The sequence below is a fragment of the Chinchilla lanigera genome, unplaced genomic scaffold, assembly GCF_000276665.1.
Source record: "Chinchilla lanigera isolate Chin_1 unplaced genomic scaffold, ChiLan1.0 scaffold00117, whole genome shotgun sequence".
NCBI classification, from domain to species: domain Eukaryota; kingdom Metazoa; phylum Chordata; class Mammalia; order Rodentia; family Chinchillidae; genus Chinchilla; species Chinchilla lanigera.
This window is the reverse complement of record NW_004955518.1, coordinates 4,097,519-4,120,780: the sequence shown is the minus strand read 5'-3', so window position 1 is coordinate 4,120,780 and position 23,262 is coordinate 4,097,519. Positions and strand designations below refer to the sequence as shown.

The window sequence follows — 23,262 nt, the reverse complement described above, 5'->3', positions numbered from 1 at the left end:
AGCACTGTTGCAGTGTGTAGTGTTCACAGCCTGTTCCCATTTACCTCTATTCACAGACTGGGGTTTTCTTCTCTTAATATCCTAAAGCAAATCTCTCTACTCGATTTAAACAGGAGCCTCCTATGGACTGCACAAAAAGAAACAACAGAAGCACAGTATTTCGCATAGTGCCAAAGTTTAAAAAGGAAAAGGCACAGAAGCCAAAGACAAGTTCACAGCCTGGTAGGTAGTGTGCACGGAGGGGAAAAGGAGCACAGAAGTGATGTGAAAGTGGGCTGATGCAAATGTTCTGGACCTCAAGCGTGCGCGCTGAGCACTGCCCAAGGTTAGGAACATACTAAACATCACGGACTGGACAGTACCCACCTAATATGTCAGAATGTTAGGAGGAACTTGATTGTTTTCTTCTCCAAAATCAAGCTTGAGATCATTTTGATAAGTGGAACATAGACACTTTCACTTACCCCCTTAACTTGGTAAATTTATTTTCCACTTAAATTATGTATTCACCTTCTCTTAAAAACGTGATCTCCTGAGTTAAAGACATTAGTTCTCACACACCCCATAGTGACCGTCTGCTGTGACACTGGCATTGTCAAGCAAAAATTAAAGCCTGTGGATGGTGCTATTTTTCTACTTCCCTTTTCTCCTTCCTTTAGAGGTTAATTTACTGCTATCCTAGTGCTGAGGCTCCTTTTTCAGTTCTGCAAGAGCGGCCTTTCGTAATCACATCATTTTATAAATTCTGCAATTGTAAGAATTTTCTAAGTTCTGAGTTGTGTCAGTATTTTTAAAAATAGATGTAAATTCTTATTTGTGATATTTATAGAGCAGCTAATGAGGGCATGTAAGAAGCCAAATGGCAATAAATAACTAGGTTTAACTAAGCTAAGCAGTGTTGAATAAAGTGTAAGAGAATGATTATACACTGTGAAGGCGACCCTTTCAGAGACCAAGTGCCAAACTGCAACCCAAAACTCACTCACTTATCACAAAAGTGCCATCACTGCTATTAAACCTGAATACCGAAGTTTTAGTTTAGGAAAAAACAACTCTACATTAACATCTTTTGTCTTAAAAGAAAAAACCGTAACCCACATTCGCCGCCACTAGTCTAAGAGATCGGTACTGACAGTTTTTAAATGACTTTAATTTCATAGCCCAGTTATCGCTGCAATCATTAATAGCAGTAGAATCAATAAAAGTAACACTTGAAGTCAGCAAGGCCTTAGACAGGAAGTGTGTAGAAAATTGAGTGCCCTATTTTAGATTTTAATTTTTTTAATTAGCATTTGTAGTTCATTTTTTACAGTAACAGTTTTTATTCAGAAAAACTTAAATCAGCACTTAACACTTGCACTACTGATCTTAATGGTGCAAAATAATTTTTTTATGTATATTGTGTAATCTGGATAGTTTTAATGAGGACTTGGACAAAAACTAAAGGCATGGGTGCACGCTCGTCAGTGTCTTTGTATGGTCAGATCTCTGTGTGGATTGGTAACTGCATGGGAAAAAAAGGAACTGTAATTTCATTGAACTACCTTTGACCTTTCCTCTGCTGGCACTGCTGCTGCACTCTGTTTGCATCTTCTTGGCCAACCTTTGCTTTGTAATGCATTGAGCACGTAGAAATTAAGGGGGTTTTGCTCTTAACTTTGGTAGTTCAGAAATGGGGCACAGAGGAAGTTGCTGCTTGGCTGGATCTGCTCAATTTGGGAGAGTACAAAGAAACCTTCATCCGTCATGACATCAGAGGGGCTGAACTTTTGCAGCTGGAAAGGCGAGATCTTAAGGTATTTCCTTTGTGCTACTCTTCTGCTCTTGAAAATTTTCTTGCAAAACAGAATCCTTTTTCCTGTGTTGTGTCTCTTTTATTATGTGCTTTCAGCCTGGCTTGTGTTACGCAAATTTGCAATAATCTAATATTCATTGCCCTAGAATCTGAGTTCCTTATGTGCTTTCTAAACATGAATGTCAACAATATTTTTCTGTCAAAGTCAGTTTCTGGCTGTTATGCTACAGTGCAGCATGAAGTTAGTGAATTTTCTCTGCATCCATTGTTGTGACTGTCCCTGTGCTAATCCTTCCACGTGGATCCTGTTTCTATCAGTTTATTTTGTTGGATCAGCATGGAAAGTTTGCAGTTCTTGCTGGCAAAGACTAAAAAAACTAATATAAATTAAAACTAAAAAACAATTTAACATACCTATAACACAGCCTTGCTAGGTAGGTGTGGTGGTACATACCTATAATCCCAACACTCTGCAGAGGAGGCTGAGGCAGGAGACTCCCAAGTTAAAGCCCAGCCAGGGCAATTTAGTGATTTAATGAGGCCTTGTCTTAAAATAAAAAATTTTAAAAGTGCTAGACATGTAGCTCAGGGAGAAGGCTATTATATGGAACTAGGGGAGATACCTATAAGCAGTAGCTGTCTGTAGTTCTATGATTCTGTGTGTTTCTAAACTGGCCTGTCATGGGTTATACAAACAACTAGACTAAGAAATTCAAATTTCCTTTCCATGACAGGGTAATAATATTCTATTATTCTCAAAAATAAATTTATTACTTAAGCAGCTGAAGGCTTGTTTGTCATTCATGATACAGAAAGAAATCTTTTTTGGTTTTTCTCTGGTACCGGGAACCGAACTCACGACCTTGCGCTTGCCAGGCAGGCGCTTTGCCGCTGAGCTAAATCCCCAGCCCCCGTTTTTTTTTCTTTTTTTTTGAGACAGGGTCTTGCTCTGCAGTTCAGGCTGGCCTTGAGCTCACTCTGTAGCCCAGGCTGGTCTCGAGCTCACAGCAATCCTCCTGCCTCAGCCTCCCAAGTGAGAAAATCTTAGTTAGTGGTCTTCGGCAATGCTCTTTTATTCTTTGTGTGGAGACTCAGTAGTAGAAACAGCCAAAGCACCTTATTCTGTTGCAGAGGTTAAAAATAGAATTTTACCAGGTTACAAGTACTTACCACACGCTAACATTTTAAAACTATAATAAGTTAATGCTCTTGAAGTGATCCCTTTCCTATAGACCAAGTTTTGAATGCAGAGAATTATGACAGTGAATTCCTTATATATTCACAGATAATTATGCCTTCATCTACAAGTTAGTGGAGATCTTTGAAGAGATGAGGGATCAGGTAGTAATGTATAGATCTTTAAATAATCAGTGTTTTAGCACTTGAAGGGGTGAACACCACTTACATATTAAGAATCTTTAGCCAGAATAATAATAATAAAATAATAACTATTTCATTACCATAATTGAGAATCTTAATTCTGGAGCAGAGAAAAGTAAAGTCCATAAAGCAAAGGTTGACTTAGAAACTTGAAAGTAAATGTAGGGGCTCGTACAGCCAAATATTAATGTAACTTCTCATACCATTGGCAGGATGTAATACTTACACATTAATGCTGGTTAATTTACAGTATTATGCCAGCTTCTCTAGGTGATGTCTGCCTTCTAGAGGCTTGTATCTCATTGTCCATGAAATAAGCATATGTTCAAGAAAAACACTGTGTAAAGCATACACATATATATTTATGTGTGTTATATAAATACATATATGTGTTGTATAAATCCATACCACCATATAAACACAGATAAACACATACACATGCACACACACTAAGCAAATACAGTGGTACCTTGGTTCATGAATAATTCATTCTACAATTCTGGAAAGATGGCCACATTCATGTTCGTGTGGGCAAGATGGCCATGGTCATGTTTGTCACTCAATGCAGAATTGGCAAACAAACCCAAAATTTTGTCAAATGCTTCTGTTTGCAAACCAAATTGGTTGTAAACAAAAGCATTCATGAACCAAGGTAGCACTATGGGTATTTGCGTAATGATAAGGCACATACATAAACTGAGGCAAAGTTAGAGTAATAGGAACCATGTTGAAGACAGAATAAGAAACCGGGTGTGGTGGTGCACACTGAAATCCCTGCACGCAGGAGGCTGGGGCTGGAGGATCACTGCAAGGTCAAGGCCAGCTGGAACCACTATAGCGAGACCCTGTCTCAAAAAACAAACAAGAAAGAATAAGAGTAGAAAGGTGGTGGTTAAGAATTACTTTAGTAAACTTTCTTACTAGTTTTTTATTATTGTTCTATTTTGTTTTTAATGCAAAGTATTTTCTTCCCTTAAAACTTTTATTTTAGACATCTTTATTGACATTTTGTTTTTAACTTTAACTATTTTGGTTCTAAAACAGGATATGAAGGGGAGGAAAAAAGATATTTTACAGGAAAAGCTTCATGTAGCACAGAACCATTGTGTCAGTTAGCTTGTAACTAGTGAGAATACCTGACAATTTAAAGTAGGGAAGACGTATTTTGGCTCACAGTTATGGAGGTTTCAGTCTGTGGTCAGCGGCTTCCACTACTGTGGGCCTCCAGTGCAGCAGAACATCTTGGCAGAAGGGCAGGGTGGGGCAGAGTGCTCACCTGGAAACAGCCAGGAATCAGAGAGAGAGAGAGTCTGAGAGGAAGGCGCCAGGAACAAGATGCAGCCTTCAAAGGTGTGTCCCAAGTGACCTGCCGCATCCAGTTGACTCCACGTTCTCATAAGCCCTTTGAGGTATGAACTCATCAATCGATTGATCTATTTGAAGAAGTTAGAGCCTTCTTGATCCCTTTAGCTCCCCAGACTCCAGCAGCTGGCAACCAAACCTTCAACACAGTGGAGCTTTGGGGAGACAATTGAAACAGCCTGCCTGACCTTATCTGTGAAATCAGGATTACATCACCAATGGTCTCTCTCTCTCTCTCTCTTTTTTTTTTAAGTACCAATCGTCTCTTCTGACACTTGGATGGCACTTATGGATATAATCTCTTTTTGGGGGGTTGGTACCGGGAATCCAACTCCAGACCTTGTGCTTGCCAGGCAGGTGCTGTGCCACTGAGCTATATCCCCAGCCCCAGGGATATAATCTCAACATGCCTAAAAGCATACTCTTGATCTCCTATCCCACTCCACTGCTCTGCATTTTAGTACCTCCCACCTCTGGTCCTCCAGGTGCTGGAAGCAAAGAAGCTCAGAGTTCAGCACTGTTCTCTTCTTTATTCATTGCCCCCCTGTTGCATCCTGTCCAGCCTCGCAGCAAGTCATGCTGATTTTGGTCTCCATTCGTTGCTCTCATCTCCTGTCCCCAGGCCTATCCCACACGAATGTCACATCGGGCAGTAACCTCCTACCCATCCCTTCCACTCCTCCAGTCCATTGTCCATTGTCTCTCCAGTCCACAATCCGCATTGCAGCTGCCATGGTATGTTAACATCGTCCATCAAGTGTACCACTTAAAACATTTCAGGGGCTCCCCATGTCTCTGAGGTTCCACCTGTTACCTCCCAGGGAGTCTCTGGCCCCTCACTGGGTCATGCCCTATCCACCTTGACCTTATTTCAGTTGTTTGAAAAGCTATATGTTTTCTCACCCTAAAGGTATGCCCTCTTTCGCTATGCTTCTCCCCCTGTCCACCTGGCTAACTCTTGCTGAGAACTTGGCTTACGTGTTACTTCCTTATCACTGAAACAGCTAGAGATGGCAGTGTGATTAGAGTGGAAAGGGACAACTTGTAATGTGCTTCAACTCTTGAAGAAACAAAGGGGTAGTACTCATTTCCCCAGTGGAATGAAGTAGGGAAAATGAAATTGCCAGAGAAAGTGTTTAAAACAGGGTGGGGTTTTTTTGTTTCTTTACTTTTTGTTTTTTTCCAGTTTGGAAAGTTGTAATGTGTGGCTGGAAAGATAATTGAATGTCTACAAAATAAAATACACTTTGGCAAAAGTAGGTCTCTTCATCCAAAGAAAGAAAAAGCCAATAGTTAAGAACACAGTAAAGATAAGTACACAGCAGTACGTGAAAAACAGCATGTGCACAGGATAAAAGGAAAGTTAGATAACTGTATCACAGCCTAACCCTTAAGATATAAAAGTACTAAACTGAAACAAAAGTAAAGCATATATAGCTAAGAAGTTAATGTAATTCTGTTACATTATGGAAAACATTGATCTTGTTACACTAAAATAGTAACTCTGAGTAGAGTTTGCCTCCTCTGGAGAAGTTTTTATTCTAGAGAATACAGTGTGTTATGGCCTAAAGTAAAATATTTAATATTAGAATACTAAAATATTTAGTTTTTGGAGACACATATCTGTTATCACAAAGTATGAAGATTACCTAAATATTCCAATCAAATAAAAGAAGCTAAGTGTAATGTAAATGTGTTTACATTCTAAATTTAGGCAACAGGCACTGATATCTTCCTCTAGGACTTGGCCTTGCTTTTAAGTTTGATATTTGTCATATATGCAGAAGATACGTAGTTGCTTTGGGGTTAATTTTGGATGTCTTTATATCATATGAGAAAATACTTTTCTGGGTCAGTTAAATATAAAAATGTTACCCTGGAATTATCTAAGGCTTGAAAATAGCACTGGCTTTGGAAAGAATATTTTCCAGAAGGATTCAGAATCAGGTAGCATTGTTGCTTGTAGAATTTAAAGAGCTTATAAAGCATAGGGAGCTGAGTATGGTGGCGTACGCCTGTAATCCCAGCACTCAGGAGGGTGAGGCAGGAGGATCATTGCAAGTTCGAGACCAGCCTGAGCTACAAAGTGAGCTCAAAACCAGCCTGAACTGCATAGCGAGACCCTGTCTCAAAAAAGACCAAAAAAAAAGCATAGGAGAGAGAGAGAGAGAGAGAGAGAGAGAGAGAGAGAGAGAGAGAAGACGTAATCCAATCTGATCCATTTCATTTAAAAATTTCAAAACAGTTGTTCTTACATTACAAAATCAGGTGGGTATTTGGAATCTTTATATTTTTTCTGAGAAACAATCTATTAGATTGCTTTGTAAGTCATTTTACTAATTTTCTACTAATTTACTAATTTTCAAATTTTTTACATTGTTTTGTGAAGAGCTTGACCTTTCACATTAGCAAACCGATTACTTATTACATTTTAATTGTAGGGTCTAGAGGCTGTAACTCTTTCTTGCAGTGTTTCAGACTGGGTATTGTGGCAGAGTGGGTGTTATGGCAGTTTTGCCGGAGTTGTCTTCACTTCTGCAACAAGTGTTTGCCAAGTGCTTGCTCTGCAATATAAAAAGAAAAGAGAAACTATGGTGGTTTTGACTCTTAAAGAACTGCCCCACTGTATATAATTTATGAAACTAACAGTTAAGCAGAGCTTCTGTAGGATTTTTTCATACAAGTTGGTAATTTTTCAGCGTCAGGTGATTTTTATTAACTTTTTTTTTTCTAGCTATCACTTCCTAAATCATTGAATACAAACTTAGATGGATGCACTGAACGCCAACTGTGTACTTGCTGGTTAAACATTTGATCCTGTGTTTTCTCTTACTAATAAATTTTTTTTTTGGTCTCCCCCCTTCCTTCTTTCTTTCTTACCTTTTTTCCTTCCTTCTTTCCTTTTTTTTTTTTTTCTCTTTTTTAGGACCTGGGGATACCGAAAGTGGGCCATATGAAGCGAATTCTCCAGGGAATTAAAGAGCTTGGAAGGAGCACCCCCCAGTCTGAGGTGTAATCAAATTGGTGCTATTCCTTGGAAGAGAAGTGATTGATACTTAATACAAAATTCTTGGAAGCAATTGGCTGTTCTTGTAGGTTTCTGCGTAGATAAGTAAGCACCACTGAAGCACCTCTGTGGCTTAATATTTTTCTGTGGGTGAAAATTTTAATTTGAGGTAGAAGAAAATATTTTTGTGCCAGAAATACATTCCATGAAGCCATTTTCTTATTGTGCAAACCTGATATGTTTAAATGTGTTCACAATAGTTTTTAAAAATAGGAATCTGAAATTATTACAAAGTCTAAAAGGTGGAATTGCTGTTTACTTCCTTTGACACCTGGTCTTACAGAAGGTTCTTCCTGTGCAACCGCATCATAGTATGTGGATAAAACTTCTTAAGTTTCATTATTGGAGGCACTGACTTCTTTAAAATCTTTGGTTAGGAGACAAGATAAAAATTAAATTATGTTTTCAGTGTTAAATGGTATCACCTCAGGTTCCCAGCCCTCACTGGTCAAAGAATATGGTTAAACAAACCCATCGTATATTATAAATGATGCAAATCTTATTGCACGGTGTTCCTGCCTGAATTGTCTTTCCTTTTCTTGCATGTCATATATAATACTGTAATACTTTATATCTTTAATGTCAGTTTTAATGGAATTTATTTATTACTTCCCAAGTACCTTTTTGTTGGCTAAGGGCAGTACACTTTTTTGTTCTTTAATGTGGATTTTTGCAGATAGGTGTATATCCCTAAGACTCAGTAAACTAGTGTCTGTGCCATAATCAACAACTTGTATACATCTTGTGTGGCCAGTTTTATTTCAGTCTATCACAAACTGTAGGTGTGCACAGTAAGAAAATTCTGTGGGTTTTTTCATAAACTTACATGCTCTTTTACATAACAGAATGTACTTCAGTTTTCCAAACCACATTTCCCACATTTTATCCCTCTTTTTTTCATTTCAATTTAATTATTATATTCTGTTTGACTTTAAAATAGACTGTTGCCATCTAGGTATTGTCCAAGATCTCAGCTGAAGTTTGTACACTGATTGGTCACCGAAACTTACCCAGTAGCTACAGTGATTTCTGACATGAACCTCCTAATAGAAGGAATTTAAATTTCTTCTAAAGGGCTTTGTATTATTATTATTATTATTATTTTATGTAATTTTTTATATTCTGTCTGGTAAAAGCTATTTCCTTTTTCTAAACCACTGTGTGGCAGTATTGCTCCTTAAAAGTCAACATTACAATGATCAAATATTTGAAAACCAAAGGTATCATATCAAAAATTCACAAAAATATCCTTAAAGATTTCTTTAGTCATTGTATGCCAAGAAATTATAATATTTTAAAATGTACTGACCAAGTGATGACAATTTTCTGTAGCCTGGTAGGTGCTCGATACACAGATGCACATAAATGTGTATATGCACATACATACACATATACATGTGTATGTATAGACACATTTATGTACATATGATATTGAGACATAATAACATCACTAGTATTTTCTAGATAATTATTTTGCCCAATGTTTAAAGAGAAATATTGTTAAACATATATTTGACAGTTAATTCTAGTTTATTGCTTGACTCTTTAATTACCAATAAAAATCACAAATTTTAGATATCTTAAAAATAAATGAAGGCTAGGAACGTAGCTGAATGGTACAGCACTTGGCTAGCATGCCTGAGGCCCTGGGTTCAGTCCTCAGCAGCACAAAACAAATGAACCTACTGGGTTTCTACTGGGTTTGATTATTATATTTTACTAAAGTTCTAGACAATAAGAAATTTGCTAAAGGCAGTTTATATCAAGTAGTTTAAAAGGATAATGATCTACTCAATAACTTTAATTTTGTCCACACCAGTGAAGGCAAAAGTCTTTTTCCAGTCCTTTTACAGTCCCCACCCAACATGTGGTCCTGTTCTGAGTACTTTCCTATAAAGTCAAAATACCAGGTGCCAGATTTCCAGAGCTCTTCTGAGATTTCAGATCCCTGTCCAGCCTTTAGGAAAAGCACAGGGTAAGCGGGGGAGGAACTGTAATATAAAGAATTTATTAATATGAAAAGCTTTATTGATTTTTGCCTTTCCCATACCCAGGTGCCAATAGAAAAGATTCTTAAACTATCATGTTTTCTGAATTTAAGAGTGTGATATAAATGGTTGGATTTTTTGTTTGTTTGATATCTTTTTACTCTTAGGTAACTTCTTTAAAGTCTCAGTTAATGAAAATTAAATTTGCTAGAATTTTTCTAAAATAGCCTTTTTGGATGAAAAAAATCATTTAAAATTACAATTTGAGTATTTTTGTTGTTAAGTGAGAGCTGTTTGTTCTGTGAGCTTTGTCTGCATGTGTTATTGCAGGACTCAGATGCCTTGTTGCTACTTGTTTGCCAGTATGGTGCCCTTAGCCCCCTGTCAGTGTCATGGGGAAGTCATCCACTTATCCAGATAGAGTTCAGAAACCTGAGGTAGGAATTGCTCCTGCCTGGGATCACATCAGCCTGGGGTGTGCAGATGAGGCCTCAGGGCTGCATATCGTGGCTGTAGTTGCCATCTCTTCTTCCCTTAGGCTGTCCCAGGCCTGGATGATTGGGATGTAGGCTGGAGAATCACAGCCAAAGTCCACTTCCTTTCACTTTCTTTTTCCTGGAAAAAAAAATCTTGCTTTTTAAGAAGGAAAAGTACATTGCCTAAGTAAAATTCCAGAGTACTCAATATTTCTCTTCATTGTTTGTCCATTTCCCTTTCTGAGTGTCTCTCCTGCTTCCTGCCTTTTTATCTTTCCACATGCCCTGGGCAGTAATCAACAGCTGCTCAGATTCTCCCTCCCTCCTATCCTTTCCCCGTCAACTGCCACCTACAAAATGACCCCCTTTGTGTCTTCCTACCGTAAAGGGGTGTTTGAGCTAAGCATTAGGAAGAAAACCATTTAAATTAACTTTATATGAGCATGTTATAAAAGAATAATTGCTGGATAATCCAAGTGAATTGATGGGTTAGATCATTTGGAGATTGTGACATATATTTCTCTGGCTGAGAAGCAGTAACTCATGAATGTCTAGGTTTCTGCTGTAATATCATAGCCACCAGCCTCCTATGGCTCTTTAACTAGCAATTTCATTTCTCAGTTACACTTGCCACAGCAGCTATAAAGGGCAACAAATACAGAACATTGCCTCCACTGCAAAACTTCTATGGGACAGCATAAATCTAGAATATCATCACTACACAAGAGGTAGTCCATGGGCCACCAACATGAATATCACCTGGGAGGTTATAGAAAGGCAAAATCTCAGGTCTGCTCCAGGAATATCGAGTCAAAACTCTGCTTTCAAAGGGTTCCTTAGACAATTACCACTGGCATACATCCATTTTATCCTTACTAGACTTAGGAATTGAGGTCTTCAGAGGTCCCTGCAAGAGCTTGCTCCTCAGGGCACTGTTCTATCAGTTCTCTCACTAATCCTAGAAATAAGATGAAGCTCATTCATCACCACAGAAGTTTTCTTCTCAATCTTTACCCCTAATTCTAGTTTTAGATGGGCCCTCCCTACTCAGGAGTCTTATTTCGGTAGCTAGGGTGGTTTCCAGGGGATTGGCTGACCGACACAGCAGGCCTCTCTCCAGTCCCACCCTCAGCTCTAAGCAACTAACAGTCCACATTCATTCTGTCTGTTGTTCATGCAGCGTATTCACTTCTCCGTGATTTTGGTTCAGAAGATTTCAGAAGGCTGTGTACTGAGATAAGTAAACACTGGTCAGTCCCTTGCAACTCGTACATTTTCATTTTCGCTTATCAGTAGATTATCTCGTTGACATAGTTCATGCTTGAGGACACATAGCAGCGCACACATCAAATGATCATTGGGCATGCAGGGGGGGGGGATCCAGTTGATTACAAGTGAAGTGAATATGTCCCTGAAGTCCTCCAAGTACGCACGTTTTGCTAGATTTGAATGTTTTTCATATGCTAACTTATCTTGATTTCACATAGTTAATAATTCCTTAAAATAGTGCTTGAAAACAGTGGTTGGCTCCAATGCAGTTTTTTAAATTCTTCAATTAATAAGAGCTTTTGCAATGAGTTATTGTCAGGAACCCTTCGCTTAATAATTTTTACATACTGATATGATTTATCCAAACATAACTGCCTAGAGAATCTGTAGTTGTTTTTTATGAATAAAGATTTTAGACTTCCAGGACTACTTTAATAGGAACCTAACAATGAAATGTCCATATAAAGTATCACTAAGAAAATTATGGGAGTTCCTTCTATACCTCATTTGTAAAGTAAATCATCTACTATCTGTAACTGGACTAACAGTGTAGTGAATTGTCGTGTTCTAAGGCTATGAATTTTTTAATTAAAAGTATCTTTTAACTTTGGCATCAAGGATGTCTCACCACTTTCCAAGGCAAATTCATCCACATCTTTCAGATACACGTTGGATAGGGTTTACAGTTGAGTAATACAAGTGACAATTTTAAAACACCAGGTTCTCCCTAGCACAAGGAAGAGAGAGAGAGGAGAATGTTTGGAATGGAAGTGTGACCAGTGTGCTTAGCTTCCCTTGGGGTTCACGTTGCTTGGTTTCCACGCTCCTCCTCTCGCTCCCCACTGCGCGCGCAGGTCTTTTTGTCTCTGCTGTGGCAACTCTTGACTGACTGCGTGGCAATGTCTGTCACAACAGCAGTGTGATGCCTTTGCAGCAGAATGCCTTCCTGAACAGGCAACCCAAACCGTATGTATCAAGGTCATGTTATTGGTTTCTAAAACAAGCAAAGCATCCATTTTTTCTTCGTTACTGTTTTCTCTGTATTTTTTCCAAGTTTTGTTTAGGGACATTTATGTGAGAAAGGAAAAAAACTACAAAAGTTTATTACTAAAGAGAACAAAAATCAAGAGACAGCTGGCCTGTACCTATTTGTATAATTATTCCTGGTATTTTCAGGAAAAGAAGTTTAATAGAGTAACTGAGACCACATTAACTCAGTAGCAATGTTTAGGATAAATTCCATATTATATAATATAGTTGAACAATTCCTTTTATGCTACTAAGATGTTTTATTTATTTACCTACTCCTAATTTTTTTATCTATTTCCAAGTTTTAGTTGGAAAATACAAACCAAGCCACTACTTAAAACTCTTAAAAACACCACACAAAATATTTTAACTTTAGCTACAAGTTATTTATTCTGTATAGGAATTTATAGTCTGGGTATTTCGTAGTAACTATATTTCAATATAAAATAACCAAACCTAACAGAACATAGTGGCTTTTAAAATGCATTAAAATAAAGGATTACAATACTCATTTGATACTGCTATTAAAGTAGGACAGTGCAGTTGGGTGTACAAGCTAAAAAGAAACAAGAATATATTTTGTGGCCCTTGATGTTTGATTGCACTACTATTTCACACAGCTTAGCCGTATCTATTTCTGTACTCTTTTAAGTATTAAGCTAATATATAAAAATTTCTTACAGTTCTGGTAACTGGTAACTAATGCTGTGCAAAGTTTTATTGTTGTAACATTCCCTGTTTTGTGAGTTATATGTTGTATATTGATGATGACTAGTAAATTGGAGTAATATATTTATCTAAAGCTGGAAAAATATGATAATTATTTTCAAATCTTCCAGTAAATAGTATCAGATTTGTTTCTTTCTCTTGAGAGATGAAAGTCTCACTTTTATGTTAACATGTCTATTTATAAAACAGGTTTCTCCTTTTCTGGTGTTATTAATTTTCATATTAAAATGTTTCTTATCTTTTTATACCAAAATAATTATCATGCTGGCTATTCAGACTTCCAAGTTGTATTTTAGTTTGCAGAAATTTTGACAGATAAAATGTTTAATAACAAACAAATATAAAAGCTTTGTATATTTTGTGGCTTTATGAGCAAGAATTTTACCTTTGCACTTCTCTATGTGAGGCAGTGCTGATGTCAGCATAGTTAACCATAGGCAGTATTACTTATAATCATTAGAAGGTTTTCACAAGTTGTATAAATGAGTGCATTTATTTATTGTATTGTGAGATTTAATCTTTATACAAAATGCGCATTCTGGCTCTTTTCCTTTTTACTCTTGTTGCCTAGAATGTAATAGTTCTGTTAATGATTTACTTATATACTTGAAGTACTCATTTCTGTCAAACAGATGCCCTGTTTTTTCCTTGTAAAAAAATACTTTTTACTAGCATAGGTAACTGAGCAGTTATAGGGACTTTGTAAGAAAAATGATTTTTATATCTAAAATAAATATCAAAAAAGCATAAAACCAAAAGAAATCACCAATATTAAGAAGTTAATGTACCCAAGAAAGTCATTGTGATACATTTTGCCAATGTATGTCTTCACTTTGTAACTTTTTTCCTGTGATGAACCTTCAATTCATGTCAAAAATTTCCATAATTGTACTGCTAATATGGCATTTAAATGAAAATTAAGAATCATGAATCCCTAAAAATACCACATACCTCTTCCAGCTCTGGGTTCCAACATATATTTGCATTTTACTCTGGGCTACTGCACACAGATAGTAACTGGGATGGGTAATGGTTAATTTGTTTCTGTCAGATAAGGCAATGAGATTTTAATTGAGTCTTGAGTCATTTCTAAATATATTCTCAATTCAAGTGTTTGAAAGGCTACAAATTTAAAACATAATGGCATATCATACCACACAGAATAAAGGAAGGAAAAAAGTTCTTCCAACTTAATATGAAGCAATGTGATGTAACAAAAAACTTGAACAATCCCTATTTTCCACTAGACTAAATGTGAGCTACGTAAGAATTATATTAGATTAATAATTAATTGACAATAATTTTATATTTTACTGTTTCACAAGCAATTGGTGGAAAAAATGAAAAGAAATGGAAACATGTAGAAATTACAGGAAAAAAGCTTGAGTTGGCATTTTAGCGGATGTGAAAACAAAGAGCATGAGTGTGGACTGGATATCTTTCATTTTATGTTATAGAAACAAAAAGCACATATGAGATATGTTAAGCACAATACCACAAAACAAAATGAAAAAGAGTACAATGCTAAAGTCTGAGAATTTATCTAGATCTTATTACAATAAGCAATGAATTCAGGGAGCTGATTTTGCTGTTGAAATTTAGAAATCAGTTAAGGAGACACCTCTGCTGACTTAGTCATTCAAGACATTTGATGTACCACACACGTGTTTATTACATGGGGCAGTTGTCTGTGCTTTCTCAGTTTAGTGATAGCTATAGGAAGAACTAGTCAGAAGCTTTAGGAAAAAAGCTGTTTCCTTTAAAATAAAAGAACTCTGGTGAATGTATATCATACTGTCCCATATAGATCAAAGGGATTTTCATGAACTTGCTAAGCCTTGAAATGTAGCACAATATAATCCAGAGCTCCTGTAGGGTCCCTTCCCCTCTGAAATGTTGGAATTAGAAAAAGGTACAAAGTTGTATGGCATAAGGAAACAGACTGAATTGGAATTCATCAGCGTGGCATTTTGACCTATTTTAATGGGACAACTTTATGATTATTCCAGAATGATTTGGTACAGTGACAGGAAGAAATTATTTGCTTGAGAATTTGCTTCCTATGATGACCTGATATACAGATGACCTTAGAATAATTAAAATTAATTATCACTTTTATTAGAACCTTCCCTGTTTACAGAATTCAGTTGTACAGCCAAGTTTTAATACACGTAATGATGAAGGTGAAAGCTGTAAACTGGAATAGTTCTTTCGTTTTCTCTTCTTGGAAAGATTTTGAAAGGTGACACAGTTTTTATGCAACATTACATAAATTATGTTCTGCCACGAAACACATGAACTAAGATAATGGAGTAAAACAAATGCTTAATAAAATCTTGGTTTTGAATTGTGCAAATTTAAAAGCATTTTGTCTCTCAGATGTATATAAAATTTCCCAGTATGCAGTTGCATATTTTTCATTTTTTACCATTTCCAAAACTGAATTGGCATGTCATGTTCTGTGTCAATTACTTGAAATAAACTGATAATTGTATTACCTTGGTCTAGGCATAAAACAGACTTTAACCCTTCTCTTTTATGCTTTGGCCATAGCTTTTCAGCAAACAGCTTTCCAATTTTAATGTCTCTCACACAAATTTCCCTTGTCATCTCCTTGTTAAAAATATAAGTAGGCGTTTTTTTCTTTATTGAGTAGCAAACTAACTCTTTAGCAAAGTGGGGAAGAATCTTTGTACCCTTGCCTCTCCTCACCATTCAGGAACCTTACTTTCCACTGACCTTTTGTAATCCAAGAATTTGAATCTGCCCAAGATGTAGTGCCTTGGCATAATCACATGCCATAGAACAACTCATTTAAGACTCAGTTCAAATTTAATTTCCTCTGAAGCCCTACCTGATATATGTAGGCAGGTATATCATCCATGCTCCATAGTATGTTGAAAGTTTTTATGTAAGCCGGGCATGGTGGCACATGCCTGCCATCCCAGCACTCAGGAGGCTGAGGCAGAAGGGTTTGCTGTGAGTTCATCAGCCTGGGCTCCATAGTGAGTTCAAAGGCAGCATGAACTACATAGCAAGACCCTGTCTCAAAAAAAAAAAAAAAAAAAAAATTTTATGCTAAAATAGCATCATATCTTCAGACACACACAGGCACACACCTACCTGTCCCACTGAGTCCCTCCGTGTCTGTGGCCAGTGTCTAGCTAGCACATCATAGGATCTTGATCAATGTTTCTGAATGAAGGTAATAAAATTCTGTTCTTTCTATATTTTATACTTTGACAAATAAAAGCTTAAAACTCCCTAAAAATCCGAAGTGTTGAGTGTACGTTCATGAGCATGCATGTGCTCTGGACAAACAAAAGACCACAGGGAGAGCCCTGGCTTTATGACGCGTAATCCTGTGTTTGCTGCACATCAGTAATACTGACCAGATGTGAATTCTTATTTCTAAAAACAAAGTCACATTTTTTCACATAACTACCAATTCTTGTTTAAAATGCATAAATGTTCCCTGAATATTTGTTTTATATTCAGTGTGTATAGTCTTCAAAACACATATGTTGATTACATACACAAAATAAGACTCCAGAAAAAAAAGCAACTGAGGAGTGGATAAGAAAGGTGTGGTCTTTTTATTCAATGGAGTACTACTCCGCTATAAAGAAAGATAGACTCGAGGCTTTTATAGGTAAATGGATGCGACTGGAGATCATACTCATAAGTGAAATAAATCAGACCCACATGTGTAAACATTGTATTGTCTCCCTAGTGTAAGAAACTGAAAGAGCAAATAAAATCTGAAAGGTACAATAGATACTGTGGAAGGGAAAGAAACTGCTCAATAGGAAAGAACAACTGGAGGCCCCGGGGATTTAGCTCAGCGGCACAGCACCTGCCTGGCAAGCACAAGGTTGTGAGTTCTATTCCTGGTACCGAAGAAAAAAACAAAAAAAAAGGAAAGAACAACTGGGATGAGGGAAAGGAGAAAAGAAAGAAGGAAGGGAAACTTTATATATATACATATATATATACACATATACATACACACAATAGCTAAGATAATTGTACGACTAATTTCTCTTGGTTTATTGAAAGGAACAGTTAATGTTTAATTGTTTGATCTGGTAATCTGAGCAACTGCTTTGAAGATAACAATAAGTAAATACAACAACCATTGTTGATTTCCTGTCATCTTGTTTTGAAATTGTGTATTGCTTTTATAGTTTTTGTGTTGTTTTGTTTCTGTCTTTGTTTTTGTTAATTTGTTTTTGTTCTTTTCAGAATAATAAAAAAAGCAATAGTGAAGGGGAAATTTTTAAAGGAATATTCAACCATTAAGATACAGACAGACCTAGATTTGTGATTTCAAGTCACTTAGAGTTAATGATGATTATAAATATAAGAAGGTTTATTTGCAGAATATAAAGGCTAAAAACCAATACCTGTGAGCCTGTTTTTCTTTTGTGAGTCTATAAAACCTTTATCACACAAATCTCTAATAATTTCTAGAATTAAATATTATTCAAAATATATTTAATTAAGTGAAACATTCTCTTTCTTTCTCTCTACTTGGCACTTCTCTAGACTTGCTCATGGTACAGATAAAGGAAGCATAGTTCCTGTCTGGTAGGACTCAAGTTTGTCTGTCTTCGTGATCATTTTTCTATGTCTATTGAAGAAATTAGAACTTTTAGAAAAACTTCCTCAATTTATTTCAGGGAGCGCTTCCCTCCATGCCCCACCCCCAGATAACCACGTTGTGTGTCACAAAGGAGTAATTCCACTTTTGTGTCCACATTTTTTGTAATTTTGTGTTGGCCACAAATAATTTTGACCATTTCTTATGAAGTCTGTGTTTCATCAGTCCTAGAGAGTGTGATTTTCACAACTAGAGGTGATACATGTGATCCAAGTGAAAGAACAACACGTACTCCAAAGTACACGAAAAGAATACATTGCAAACCCACAGGAGAGGAAAGGAGTTATAAAGAAGTGCTTTCTAGTAGATTTGGAGTCTCTGTCTAAAGTTGTTGGGGTTAAAGGTTGGTGTTTTCACCTCTTGATGGGGAGTAGGGAGTAACAAAGTTAACAGATAGTGTGCTTATCTAAGCATAGAGTAAGTAGACTCGTGGTATTTGTGTGCTGTAAGGCTCTGTGTACATAGATGAGACAAAAATATTTAAGCTACAAAATTACCTTCTCAGACAAAAAATAGCTTCTCTGAGTATTTATTGATGGGGCCAGGAATTTAGCTCAGTGGTGCAGCACCTGCCTGGCAAGTGTGAGGTCCTGAGTTCGATTCCCAGTACCCCCCCCCAAAATGAATATTTATTGATGGTTAGGGTATAGGATCCCTTTATGAGAAGAAAGAACTATACTTATCTTTTACTATCATTAAGTATGGGGAAAACCACACTTTATGAATTCACATTTTGATAGCTTTTTTTTGGCAGGGGGGCAGTACCAGGAATTGAACTCAGGACTCAGGCTTGCCAGGCAGGCTCTACACCACTGAGCTACATCCCTGGCCCTGATAAGCATATTTTTTTTTCTTCCAGTACCGGGAATCAAACTCACGACTTTGTGCTTGCCAGGCAGGCACTGTGCCACTGAGCTAAATTCCCAGCCCCTCTGATAAGCATATTTTAAAGTCAGTGTTTCTCATCACTGTAAAGTAGCAACCATTTCTATATTCTCTAGAAAAACAAATTTCTTAATTTGATGTCTCTGTTAACTTTGTAAAAGGTCCACTCAGAAAGATGCTCAGAAAGCTGAACACTTTATCCTTCTGTTCAATGCATTCATTTAACCTTTTAATAAAGATAGTCAGGAATTGTCTCCTCTTTATTATCCTGCTGGAAACCTAACACTACAGTTCCTTCTGTTCCCTAAACTGCAAAAGATAGTTTTAACTTAGCCTTGCCATATTTATAGCTGAGAATTTACTACATTTTGGTAGTCTGTTTTAAACTAAAGTACTTGTATCTGAAAGATACAGATACTACCTATTTATTTATTACACAGTGGGCTCTGTTTGCTGCAGAAAAGAGTGAAACTTTTAACTGCTTAGCACATTTGCCAGTGAAATATACCTGACAGACCAGAGGTTATAACTTTGGCTCTAATTATTTTAATAATGATAAGACAACATGAGTTTTGTTTGTTTACATGTTGTTTACAATGGCATAATTTTTAAAATATATACAAAAATTGAGATATTTATTGCATACTATTTTAAAGATGTTTTATGTGTTTTCGCCTTTGGAATATATTGTTACATTTCCTGTACAGATAATTTGGGTGGCTTTGTTAATGTAGCTAGTAATTTTTATGACTACTAAGTGACCAGTTTTTGGTGCCTTTTATTGTGGGATGCATGATTATGTATTTATTGTATGGAAGCCACTGATGTGCATATTTTTGTACTTTGCTGAGAGTAATGGTTGATAGTGATGTACATGATGGTGGGAGAGCTCTTTCCCAAAGGGCACTGTACTGAGATTGTCCTTCTCAAATAAAAAGAATGCATTTGAAGAATGTGTGAGGTCTACATTCTTTCTGGAGGGAAGTATTTTTTAATTAAACTTCTAACTGTGAGGTCACTGTGCACTTCTGTGCAGGTGTAAGAAGTAATGTTTAGGAACCCTTTGTACCTAAACCCAGTACTGTTTTCCGCAGTGGTTACCACTTGCAAACCAATAGTACACTGTACAGTAACAAAAATAGAACATTGACATTGATAAGGTCCAGATGTTGAACAGCTACGTCACTGCAAGGACCCCCGACCCAGGGTCCTTGTGTTGCCCTTTTATGGGTACATCTCCTTCCCTCCTGCCTTCACTTCTTATCCTCAGGCAGCCACTGAGTCCTCTACTTTTATAACTTTATCATTTCAAGAACATATTAGTGGAATTAGGTAGAATGTGAGTTTTTTTCTACTCAGTGTACTGTAACTGCCTGGAGAGTCATCCAAATTTTTATAAATGTTAGTAGTTTTGTTTGGGTTTTTTTTTTTTTTTTTAATTGCTCAGTGCTGTTCCATCTGGTAGGATTCTTTATGGTAAAAATATAATTTGGTTTGGCCTTGTAATGATTTCTTAAAATACACCAAAAAATTCTTGTTAGAGCCCAATGAATGACAAGTACTGTGTGCAAGTGGCCCTTTGAAATCGCTGTCCGTTGGGTAACAGTATTACAGCCCTGGGCAGCGATGAAAATACACCAACATGTATGTACACAGTGGAGGAAGGAGGTGTAAGGACATCTTCCTGGACTGCTGACATTAAGTTGCGTCTTAAACTGCTTAGCCAGATGAACTCCATGTGTGAGAAATAGAATATTTAAAGAAAAGAAAGCGAAACAGTGGAGGTAAAGGTGTGGCACGGCACAACAGGAAAGCAGTGGCATAGTGGAGCAGTGAAGAAGATGGGCCTGGAGTAGGGGAGGGTGAGAACGGTGTGGGTGCGTTTGAGCCCTGGACACACCAGCAACCTCTGTGAATGTGGTGGAGTCAAAGAAAGTCAAGGATGAGGCTAGAGAGTATTGAAGAAGGTTAAGCAAGAAAGTTTGAGGAATTCTTAGAAGTTTTAGTGGAACTAGAAGAGAGGGCAGATTGGAGAAATAACTTTAGTGTAAACGACCTGACGTTGGAGATTGGTTGTGGATGAATGGGGAGTGCAGGAGAAACAAGGTGAATCGCAGGATTCCTACTAACTGCAGAGAAAATTGTGGTCAGGTTCATATCAAGACTACAGGATACATAATGTCAGAAGTACAGAGAGGAAATACAGATTTGGGAGGCATCCTTATGGGGTAAAGCCACTGTAGAAGAAGAAATTGTCCTGAGAGATCCTCGGGGACTCCCCAAAAGGGTGCCACCTAGCCGGGACTCAGAGCAAACCCTGATGGTGGTTCTGGGAGTGCCAGAGGAAGTAGCTGAAGAATGGAACCAGCTGTCCCAGCCAGGGTAATGACCTGGGACAGGGTTGCCGCCACGACACTGGCAACAGCAGCAAAACAGGAAGAGCGTATCCTTTCTCCTCCTGCCGTCCAGTCTCATATTGGAAGGATGGGCAGGAAAGCAGCTAGCGAAACAAAAGCTGTGTTCCAACCCTGGCATTACAGAGTATCAAAAAGTACTATTTGGAACAAGACACAAGAGCTCAGTAGGAAAGACCTAAGTCTAAAAGTGCAGTCTTTAGGAATAACATCCACCATCTCCCCGACAATAAGATGTCAGTGGGATGAGAAGCTGCCCTAGGATGAAAGGTTGAGGGAATGGAGGCTTCTTGGTCTCGGAAAAGAAGAACGTTTAGGAGCAAGGACGGGGGTAGAGCAGAGGAGACAGAACTATATGTAAGAACTGTCCAGAGGCATGAGGGACTGTCATGGGGAAGTGAGTTGGCTTTCATTCTAAATGAGGTAAGCAAGTGAAACTGACAAAAAAAAACCTGTGATGTGTAAAGCCATGACGTCTCATGAAATGAGTTCGTTTGGAGAGGTGTTCAAAAGAGGCTGACAACCACCTGGTGCCCGTGAGGACATGAACTTGGCAAGGGAAGAAAACTTTTCACCACTGTAATCCCAGCACATGGAACAGTGTGTGGCATGTAGTATGTGCATATCCATTTGTTAAATGGATTAGAAGTAATGCAGCCATGATGACCACAAGACAAGATAACTATGTCCCTTTCAGTCCTGCAACTGGTTATCAGTAACTGCAAAATAGGCAGTCTTAACTGTATTAGAAAATAAATGAATCAATTTAAGTTCTAAAACCATTTATCCAGTAGGTTTTGTTTTGGGTGGGGGCAGTAGTGGTACTAAGGATTCAACCCAGGGGACTTCACACTGAGCTACATACCCAGCCCCTTCTTCATTTTTTATGTTAAGACAAGGTCTTCCTAAACTCCCCAGGTTGGGCTCAAACTTGTAATCCTTCTGCCTCAACTCCCAGACTGCTGGGATTACACCCATGTGCTACCACATCCAGCTTTCAGTATCCTTTTAAAAGCAAATCATTATTGACCAACACCTCTATGTATCTTTTTTTTTTTTTTTTTCTGTATTTTTCTTTCTGTTTTGAGACAGATTCTTGCTGTGCAGTTCAGGCTGGCCTTGAGCTCACTCTGTAGCCCAGGCTGGTGTAGCACTCGCAGCGATCCTGCATCAGCCTCCTGAGTGCTGGGAGTACAGGCGTGCACCACCACACCCCGGCATACCTCTGTGTATCTTTTTAATGGGGCTGAGGCATTGCCTGATTCTGACAGGCTTTCTGAATCATCATGCTAAATTACTTTAAAATGCTAATTATATTTTGTTATATGTTAAGTCTTTTTAAAGTAGTAATCTGTTTACATAGCTGTAAATCTTGATTAATCAGAAGGCCTGGTCCCTAATCTTAGCAGCTAACAGTTTATAATGCTAGCAAATTAGAATTTTTCACCAGGAAATCTAAATAAGTTCTTTCTGATGTAAAAATTAGAGTTAAATAGTCCAAGCATCTTTGCCTTCCTCACTCTGTTCCTTGGGTTTGTTATTTCTCGAACCACTACTGGCATCTTCACACAGTGTGACAATCTGGCCTGTGCTGGACAGCATTCTAGAGTGTGGGTGACCACAGATCCACAATGGCTAGTCTTGCATACTTCCCTAAAGGGTGCGCGGAGGCTTGGGATTATCGGTATCACCCTTTTGAGATTTCCCATTCACTCTTTAGGGATGGGCGATCCTCTCCCATCCACCAAGACTAAATGAAGCCCACTAAGATTAAAAAACACTCCAGGGCAAGATCCTCCTTAGCCTGGGATCATCTCCCCTTCTTGAGTTGTCCCAGGATTGTCCATTGCCAATAAGTCACCAACCTCTGAGTCTTCTACCACCTCGAATCTTCCACTAATCCTTCCTATCACTGTACACAGCCAGTAAATAGTGGCTGCCTTGGAGTGTCTTTGTCTCTGCCCATCCTGGGACATGGACCTCCCAGCCCCCCTTTGTATATTACTTATTTCATCCTTTCACCGTACCCCTTGTACAGGCAGTTGGGGATCTTGGCCAGGTCCCTGATACTAGAGCTCCTCTCAAAGTAAGGCTGGGACGGTGGTACCAGCCACAAAAAAGAGAGGCTACTGCAAAAATACTACCATCCTAAAGTCAGTTGGGTGGGTGTACACCTGTAATCTCAGCACTTGGGAGGTGGAGGAA

At 37.8% G+C, this 23,262-nt stretch overlaps 1 protein-coding gene across 1 annotated transcript in view; it reads left to right on the top strand.

Moving 5' to 3' along the window:
* The window catches only part of Dgkh (diacylglycerol kinase, eta), a gene marked incomplete in the record, with an annotated part of 158,958 nt that extends 142,877 nt beyond the window's left edge, over positions 1–16,081 (top strand). Inside the window, 3 exon segments of the mRNA XM_005409113.2 lie at positions 114–222; positions 1,666–1,796; positions 7,464–16,081. Coding sequence (XP_005409170.2) covers positions 114–222; positions 1,666–1,796; positions 7,464–7,553 — 330 coding nt within the window.
* Positions 16,082–23,262: the final 7,181 nt, after the last annotated feature.